Below are 9,315 nucleotides of genomic sequence, written 5' to 3' on the forward strand. Positions count from 1 at the left end.
GGCCCCGGCGCCCTCCCCACAGCCGCGGCCCGGATCTGCGCAACGGCGGCGGCCGCGCAGCCTCCTCCCCTCAGCGCCAACGGTCACCGCGCGCCCCCGCGCCCGCGCCGCCGCCCTGCGCACGCCCGGGCGCGCTCCCGCACGGGGCCTCCGGGGGCGGGGCCAGGGGTGCGCCCGCCGGAGTGCGTGCCTGCGTGCGTGCCTGCGTGCGGTCCCGCCGCACGGCGGCCTTGCTCCTTCGCAGCTATCGGCGTCGCCGCGGTGCACGCCGGGAAGTGGAGTTCCGCGCGCCGGCCCCGCCCGGCGGAGGGGAGCGCGCGGCCGAATGGCGTGCGTGCGTGCGTGCGTGCGTGCGCGCTCGCGCTCGGGCCCTCCGAGCTAGGCACCGCGGGGCGCAGGCGCGTCTGGGCTTCCTTGTTTGATCTCAGGTCGGAAGTGGCGCGCGGGGTCAACGGTGGACAGAGGCCACGCCCGGTGCGGGGTCACCCGAGGCGGCGGTGCCCCTTTCCTGGCCGGCGTCCCCGCTGCCCCCGCGGAGCTCGTCTGACGGGAGGAGAGGCTCAGGGGAAGACCTGGCGGGGCGACCCCGCCGCGTGTCCCCGGCCCCTGCAGATGCGGTTCTGGGGTCAGCGCTGCAGGCGGCCGCGCCGCCCAGGGCAGTCCGCCCGGCGTGTCCGCACCTCGTGAGGACCCGTGCCCTGTTGTCGGGCGGTGGTGCGCGGCTCCGCCCGCTCTCTCCGCCGGCGGGAAGTCCATGTATTCATCATCGTAAAATTAAATGAACGGAAGGAGCGGCGGAACGAGGTCACAGGCAGACAGCACGAGACCGGCCATTTACAACACCTCTCACCTCGCCCGCTTTCCAGTTTGCAGAGCGCGTGGGCACCCGTGTCACTCACTCCCAGCAGTCGCCAGAGCAGAGTAACTCCTTAGTCCCCATCTGCAGGTGGGAGAGGGCGGTCCGGCGGAAGGCGAGGGAGTGGTTCGGGCGGCGTCGGGCCGGCGTCGGGCCGGCGTCGGGCCGGCGTTGTGTCCCTGCCCTGGGAACTGTGTTCATGCACCGCTCCGTAACGTTTTGCAAGTCACAGGAATCAGTAGCAGTTGGCAGGGACTGGTACCCCATTGGCGGCCCCGGGGAGCTGGAAGAACGTACCCAAGACATGTGGAGAAGAGGGCGCTGGGGACAGACAGGCTTAGCTGGGTGTCCCTGATGGGGGAAGCAGACATGAAGCAAACAAAGGAGGAAGCTCAGCAAGCCCACTTCCAGGAATTTATCCCTCAAATGCTGGCCCCGCTAAGTGCACAGAGATGTCCCATGATGCTCACAGCCCACTAATAGAGGAGCAGAACATTTGGAACAACCCACACATCCATCCATTGGTATCTCCATAAATAAGCCATGAAGGGCCTGAGCGAAATACACAGGATGTGGTCAAATGAAGGAAGCCAGACACAGACTGCTTAAAATAATATATTTTAAAAAATACAGACACTGGGGGCCCTGGCTGGCTCAGTACATCGTGGGACTCGTGATCTCAGGGTCATGAGTTCAAGCTCCACTTTGGCATACAGCCTATTAAAAAGATATGTTAAGGGCGCCTGGGTGGCTCAGTTGGTTAAGCATCTGTCTTCGGCTCAGGTCATGATCCGGGAGTCCCAGGATCGAGTCCTGCATCGGCTCCCTGCTCAGCAGGGAGTCTGCTTCTGCCTCTGACCCTCCCCCCTCTCATGCTCTATCTCATTCTCTCTCTCAAATAAATAAATAAAATCTTAAAAAAAAAGAAGATATGTTAAAAATACAAACACCTACCAGGAATAAAATAACAGAGTCGTGTACCTGCCACTGGAACAAACATATGTTAGTGCTTTGTTATGTTTACTTCATATCTTTCTAAAAAGATAAACTAGGCAGTTGGTTTTTCTCTCCTTCCTGACTCATTTCCTGCCTCTGCCCCAGAGCAAATGCTGGACAATAATGGATATGTGGACACTTCTGAGTTTAATCCTAACATGGATACGTGCATACCCAATACACAAAATACACTTTTGGTCTCTTAATGTTGTACGATACACATAAAATTCAAGATCGTAACCATCTTGAGGTGCCTGGGTGGCTCCGTCGTCAAGCGTCTGCCATCGGCTTAGGTTGTGATCCCAGGGTCCTGGGATCGAGTCCCGATCAAGTCCCGGAAGCCTGCTTCTCCCTCTCCCACTCCCCGTGCTGTGTTCCCTCTCTGTGTCTCTCTCCAAATAAATAAAGTCTTTAAAAAAAAAGATCGTAACCGTCTCTTAAGCGCACAGTCAGCGGCATGAAGCACACTCACACCGTCCTGTTGTCACCCCCACCCTCTGTCTCCAGAACTTTCCATCTCCCCACACGGAGACTCTGTCCCCACGAAGCACGGACTCCCCACCCCCTGCCCCTGCCCCAGCCCCCACCCTCTCCTCTCTGTCTCTGTGGACGGGCCTCCTCTGGGGACCTCCTGGGAGTGGGGTCCTGCGGGATGTGTCATTCTGGGTCTGGCTCCTTTCACTGAGCCCGGTGTCCTCAGGGTCCCTCCACATCATGGCAGGTGTCAGGGTCCCTTCCTTCCTAAGGCTGGAGCGTGTTCCAGCGTGTGTTTATCCTTCACACACTGATGGACATTTGGATTGTTTCTGCCTTTTGGTCTAACCCATTCACTTACTGTGTTTTTTTTTTTTTTAACTTTAAAAAAATTTTTTAAGTAGGCTCCACACCCAGTATGAGATCTCACAACCCTGAGATCTAGAGTTGCACACTCCATAGACGGAGCTGGCCAGGTGCCCCACGTATCATTTATTCTTGTTCATCCCCCCACCCCAGTAGGCTGTGAGCTCCAGGGGAGTCAGGATGGGACCCACGAAGTAAGGTACTCCATATGTGTCTGATGAATGAATGAACGTCACTTCCCAGGACCCACTGCACTACAACAGGGCTAGCAAACTTTTCCTGTACAGAGCTAACTAGTAAATATTTTTGGGTTTGTTGGCTGTAAGGCTTCATAGCCATGACTCACCTGGACTATTATAGCCAGAAAACACCAGAGTGCTGATGTTAACAAATGGAGGTGGCTCTGTGCCAATAAAACTTTATTTACCAACGCACAAATGTGAATGTCATATAATTTTTACATGTTGTAAAATAGTCTTCCCCCCCACAACTATTTAAAAATGTAAAAACCGTTCTAAGCTGTACCAAAACAACAGCAGGGGGATGTGATCTGCAGGCGGATGCCAAGTCTGTAACATTTAAATGTTTTGCTCAAACGTGTCACCTTTCTAATCAGAAGTATATATATTATATACGTATACACAGTCTTCTAAGACTGGAGTCAGGGGCGCCTGGGTGGCTCAGTCGTTAAGCGTCTGCCTTCGGCTCAGGTCATGGTCCCACGGTCCTGGGATCGAGCCCCGCATCGGGCTCCCTGCTCCGCGGGAAGCTTGCTTCCCCCTCTCCCACTCCCCCTGCTTGTGTTCCCTCTCTCGCTGTGTCTCTCTCTGTCAAATAAATAAATAAAATCTTAAAAAAAAAAAAAAAAGACTGAAGTCAGATACATCCCTCCTCTCATCCTCTCTGCCGCAACTTGCTGTGCACCCTCAAGGAAGTCACTTTCCCTCTCTGATTCCAGGCTGTGATGTGCAGACAGTTGCAGCACACACTAGGGCCTCTCACAAAGAGTGGACACAAGGAAGGACCACGTGTCACTCATTCACCAACAGGAGCAGGAACAAGAGTGGTTAGCCCATTTGGGAGAAGAGGAAGCTGAAGCTGGAACAGAAACCGTTTGGCTAAGTTGGCAGCCAGACGGTACTGTGCCCATGGCTACTTTCTGGGATGCGGTCCAAATTGCGTGTAGGTGACCGCTGGGAGGTCCCTTATGTCAGGGGACACTGAAACCACAGGGGAGGCTCTGAGCTGACCACCCCCTCACTGCTTTCGCTGGGGTCTGTGTGGGCAGCCGCCTCTGAGAGCTCCCCAGCGGCCTCCGCTTTCTGCTCTTCCTGGCCCTGTGAGATCCCTGCCCTCCTGTGCCTGGCCATGGTGAAGGGATGTCGCTTCTGTGATAAGGTCTCAAACAATTCTGACATTGCAGATTCTCATGCTGTCACGTTGGGGAGGCCCTCCCGCCAACGGCCAGTGAATGGGCTTGGAAGCGGATCCTTCCCTAGGGGAGCCCTCAAAGGCACCCCCATAACTGGCTGGCCTCCTGACAGTGCATTCTGAGAGGGCGTGAAACAGAGGACCCAGCTAAGAGTTAAGAAAGGTGTGTGGTCTGAAGTGGCACCTTTGGGTCACTTGTTACACAGCAACACCTAACAAATATAACCTGCCTTCTGTCTCAGGCAGGGCGTTCCGGGGCATCGCTTAAATTGGGTGACATTTAGCGAGTGCCACCTGCATAGACTGCACAGGGCGCCTTTCGCGCGGCGGCCGCTAGGGGTCCCCGGGTCCACCGCGCGGTCCGCTCCCGGGACCGCCCCCCGACCTGCGGGCCGGCCCCGCCCCCGGCCCCGCCCCCCGGCCCAGAAGGCCTCGCAGGGACAAGGCCCGCGCGTCGCCAGCAGAGTCCAGGCGCGCGTTCCAGCCGCAGCATGAGCGCCCCCGCCGTGCCCCCCATCTTCGCCCCCGGCGAGAACTGCAGCCCCGCGTGGCAGGCGGCGCCCGCGGCCTACGACGCGGCGGACATGCACCTGCAGATCCTCGGCAAGCCGGTGATGGAGCGCTGGGAGACCCCCTACATGCACGCGTTGGCGGCCGCCGCCTCCTCCAAAGGTAGCCGGGCGCGCAGGGGTAAACTGAGGCTGAAGGTCGCTCAGATCCGGTGTCCAGCCCGCTCTCCAGCTGAGGTGCACCCGAGCCTCCCGTGTCTCTGTTTTCCCGCCTGCAAAATGAGGCTAGCGGGGGGCAACGGGGAAATAAAAGCGGGTGCTGCCGGCAGGGGCTTGCACACAGCAGGCGCCTCCTAAGTATCGGAACTTCCTATCCGGGGGTAACGGGCCCCCACCCCGCAGATGGGGACAGGCTCTCCGACGATGACCTCGCGTGGAGCTCGGCCGCTATCCCCGCATGAAGCCGGGGAGGCCGTGTTGGCCCGAGCGGGGGGCGCTGCCCAGGCACACGCGGGCAATGTTCCTGCCCCGGGGTCCCCGGAAGCCCCGCCCGGGCTAAGAATAGCTCCGGGAAAGCTGAGGCTGGGAAACAGCTGTAGGGGTGGCCCTGTGCCTAGGTCAGAGACTGCGGGGTGCCCCAGGGGCGGGGCGGGGGCCCTCCCGGCGGCCGTGTTTCTACTTGGCCAATAAGCGTACCCAGCGTCCCTGCATAGTTGGGGTGTCCCCCTCGCCTGTTTTTGGGCCAGTGGGGACCCACCTCCTTCCCAGGTGTTCCAGGCCCCAGGCCTCAAACCCATCCCCACCCCCCAAACCCACCCCCGTTTCATTGTAGCAAGGAGGGTAGACAAAAGTAACCAACTCAAGAGATAAGCGCTACCAGGGCTCAAAGTCCAGGGTCTGCCCTCCCCACTGGGGCCAGGCCTCAGACCGGCTGCCCACACGTCCCTGGCCAGAGCCCATGCCGCTCCCGCTCAGGCCTATTGTGTTCCAAACCACCCTCCGCCTCTGCCCTACTTGTGCCCTCCCGGCCTTGTGGCAAACATTTCTCTCCGCAAAGGCCCTGCCCTTGTGCCCCCTCCTCCGGGCAGCTGCCCAGCCCCAGCCTGGCATGTGATACTGGGTTCTTTGTGTGACCAGGGGGCCGGGTGCTGGAGGTGGGCTTCGGCATGGCGATCGCAGCCTCCAAGGTGCAGGAGGTCCCCATCGATGAGCACTGGATCATTGAGTGCAATGACAGCGTCTTCCAGAGGCTCCAGGCCTGGGCCCAGCGGCAGCCACACAAGGTGCCCACCTCTGCCTGCGCTGCCCCCGGGGGAGGGCTGGGTGGCCGCCGAGATGGAGGAAGTGGTCTTCTCCGCTGGCAACTCCTCTGCCCTCTCCCTTATAGCAGGTGAGGAGAGCCTGGACACCTGGGGGTCAACCTTCTCTTTTCTCCCGGGCCCCTAGGTGGTTCCCTTGAAAGGCCTGTGGGAGGACGTAACACCTACCCTGCCAGACGGCCACTTCGATGGTGAGGCGGGGGCTGGGAGCCGGGGGAGGGGGCGCCTCTGCCTGAGTTTCCACCACTAGCCCCCGGCCTTGGCTTGCGGAGGGACCTTGTACGGAACACACAGCAGTGCTGCACTGGGGGGGGGCGTGGCAGACCCCGGAGGAACAGCTGTGGGGGACGCTTCCCTGCTGTCCCTGGAGGAGGCAGCATGCTGTGAGCTTTGGGCGGGGCCCGTCTCCACGTGCACACGCCGCTGAGCTCTGGCCCCCACCCCGCTTCCCCTGCAGGGATCCTGTATGACACGTACCCGCTGTCCGAGGAGACCTGGCACACACACCAGTTCAACTTCATCAGGGTAGGACCTGCTTGGGGGGACGGTCACCCCCAGGGGTGAGTGCAGGTGGCTGCTGTTCACACACGGAGCACCTCTCCTTCCTGTTTCTCTGTCCTGCTGGGGGGTGGGAGGCCCACTGGGCAGTGGCTTCTGTCCATACCCCAGACCTCCGTCCTGACCACTGTCCCTGCCCAGGGCCATGCCTTTCGCCTGCTGAAGCCTGGAGGCATCCTCACCTACTGCAACCTCACGTCCTGGGGGGAGCTGATGAAGTCCAAGTACTCAGACATCACCACCATGTTCGAGGTGTGGCAGCCCGGGAGCTCCCTGTGGGTCCACGCCCCAGCCCCAAGCCAGGCAGCAACCTTGGGGCGGCGGCGGGAGTAGCCTGTGACCTGGGGAGGGTCCCTGGCCTCAGGGCCTGGTCTCCTGGGTGGATTGTGAGCCTCCACTTACAAGTCAGGTAAGGTCTCAGCTCAACGGCCTTCCGTGGCTCCCCAGTGCCCTCAGGACACAGGGATCCAGTCAGGCTCCCCACCCAGGCATCCGGCCTCACTCTGCCCTCCTCCACCCAACAGGTCTGTAGGTTTAGGCATGCTGTCCCTGCTGCTGGGTGTGCGGTGGGCAGCCTGCTGGTGCCCCACGAGAGTCAGGACATTGCTACCTGAGTTTAGACACCTGGAGGATGCCCACCCCAACTCGGGCTTCCTGGTTCTGTCGGTCAGCAGTCGGGCTGCCGTGCCCAGCTCCCAGGGGCCTTGGCAATTGTGAATGCCATTCTAGGAAGAGTGGGCGCTGCGGGTGTCTCGTGAGGCCCCAGGGCCCCGCAAGCGACCTGGCGCTCCCCCAACCCCCAGGAGACACAGGTGCCAGCCCTGCTGGAGGCGGGCTTCAGGCGGGAGAACATCCGCACGGAGTTGATGGAGCTGGTCCCCCCCGCTGAGTGCCGCTACTACGCCTTCCCGCAGATGATCACGCCCCTGGTCACCAAGCACTGAGCCCACCCAGGCCTCTGGCTCAACCACCGCTGTCCCTGTGCCCCCACTCAGTGCTTCTGCAGCCAGGAGTGCAGGCTCTGGGCTCTCAGCCCTGGGTTCGAGTCTGGCCACACCCACAGTGGGACAGATGGTAAACTTCCCTGACCGTCCCTGCAGTGGGAATACCATGACCTCCCTGTCCACATCCTTGAGAACAAAATAAATGCTGACCCTGGGCTTGCCCAATCAGCAGGACCGTGTGCTTTCACTGACTTCTCCTGCCCCTCCAAAAAGTAAAAACAACAAAACACCATCTGTTAAGTGGGCCCCCGGGGAGACGGGGCCACTCCGCACCACCACCTCTGAGCGGCACATGACCCCACACGTGACCCGCCCGTGCCCACAGCAGACCCACAGGACCAGTGGATCGTAGCAGATGTACAGCTTGTCAACCTCCTCCCTCAGCTGGCTGCTAGGGTACGGAGGGGGTGGCGCTCATCAGGGCCACACGGCCACTGAGTCTCTGGTCCCACCCGGTCAGGTCAGGCTGAGAGCCTCCAAACAAAGCAAAACCTTCAAACCCAGCCGTGCTCCCCAGGACCCCCGCCTCACCCCTAGACGTGGTGCCGCTCTTCTCACCACAGGCTCTTGGGCCCGTCCACTCCCCTCCTTCAGGGCCTCAGTGTCTCCGTGCACAGAAGGTGGGACGGGGCCTGCCCAGGACAGCACTGACCTCTCACACCCCCAGAGCCCACACTGCCCACCGGTCGCACAGGGATGGGGAGGGGGAGGCCAGCTGGGTCTATCGGTTTATTGACCATCCTGAGGGGTGCTGCAGGGGCCGGAGGGGCCGGCCCTACCTGCGGTACCAGATCCTCAGCTTCTTCTCCCGCTTGATCTTCTTCTGCAGCTGCAGGATGCCGTACAGCAGGGCCTCGGCTGTGGGTGGGCAGCCTGTGGGTGGGACTGTGCCTCAGTTTCCCTGCTGGCAGGGAGGGGGCGGAGCTCATCCTGGACCCTGGGAGGGCAGCCAAGGCCCCCCCAGACCAGTGACTGGATTCTGGGATCTGTGCCTGTCCTCCCTGCTGGGGCCATGGACCCACCCCCTGCCACTTGGCAAAGGCTGCCTTGCTCAGGATGGTCAAAGGGCGTGGCAGGACGCAGCAGCTGGAGGCCAGACGGGGCCCTGGGATGAGGAGGGGGCAGCAGAGCCACGTCTGCAGAGAGGTCTGACCTGGGGCCCCCTCTCCAGCACCTCCTCTAGCCTGTACTGCCCAGGCTGGGGGTTCGGCCCATCACAGGGAAGGAGCCGCCGAGTTCCTGACCCTGGCGGTCAAGCCTCGAGCAGTGGGGAGGACTAGGCTGCCCATCCTGGGCCCAGCTGCCCTGTCCGCTACCCCTGATGACCTGGCTCAGGACCTCTGGGAGGACAAGGGCAGGTGGCCTCCGGACCCCAGGCCATGCTCGCCCCTGGTGACGGTGGGCACTTGGAAAGCAGGGAGGGAGGGGGGAGTTGAGGGGGCAGAGCAGCCAGGCTGGGCAGGGAGGCCCACACGGCCCACGGGAGGGGAAGCCCTGGAGAAATGCTCCCCTACAGTCCCCATCCCCACCACCCAGCCGGAAGAAGCAACGGACCCGAGGGGCCTGGAAGGCCAACCACGAGCACGTCCAGCCCTGGGCCCAGCATCCGCCAGTGCCGCCTGATGGAGGGGCCAAGGCCCTGTGGAAATCTGCCCCCGGTCACATACCCCACAAGGCAGCTGAGCAGGGCCTGGCCTCGCCCTGCAGGGTGGAGTCCCAGGTGCCCCCCCCCCCCCCCCCCCCCCGCCCCACCCCCCCCCCGCGGGGGGGGTGTGCGGCCCCCCGCCCCCCTCCCCGGCAAC

General features: G+C 61.5%; 2 protein-coding genes across 3 annotated transcripts in view; one reads left to right on the forward strand and one right to left on the reverse strand.

Annotated features, from left to right (window-relative positions):
• Window positions 1-4,552: 4,552 nt before the first annotated feature.
• Window positions 4,553-7,729, forward strand: GAMT (guanidinoacetate N-methyltransferase). Its single transcript, XM_021705293.1, has 6 exons — window positions 4,553-4,795; window positions 5,770-5,915; window positions 6,079-6,142; window positions 6,409-6,476; window positions 6,651-6,761; window positions 7,313-7,729. The coding sequence occupies exons 1-6, from the start codon at window positions 4,615-4,617 to the stop codon at window positions 7,451-7,453; spliced, it is 711 nt and encodes a 236-aa protein (XP_021560968.1). The 5' UTR covers window positions 4,553-4,614; the 3' UTR covers window positions 7,454-7,729.
• Window positions 7,730-8,229: 500 nt separating this feature from the next.
• NDUFS7 (NADH:ubiquinone oxidoreductase core subunit S7) overlaps window positions 8,230-9,315 on the reverse strand; it is a 6,738-nt gene continuing 5,652 nt past the window's right edge. For both annotated transcript variants that reach the window (XM_021705231.1, XM_021705233.1), the window contains exon 8: window positions 8,230-8,386. In XM_021705231.1, the coding sequence (XP_021560906.1) occupies window positions 8,289-8,386 (98 nt within the window). In that variant the 3' untranslated portion in view covers window positions 8,230-8,288. The remainder of the gene's footprint in view (window positions 8,387-9,315) is intronic.

Source organism: Neomonachus schauinslandi, chromosome 1 (assembly GCF_002201575.2).
Source record: "Neomonachus schauinslandi chromosome 1, ASM220157v2, whole genome shotgun sequence".
NCBI classification, from domain to species: Eukaryota; Metazoa; Chordata; class Mammalia; order Carnivora; family Phocidae; genus Neomonachus; species Neomonachus schauinslandi.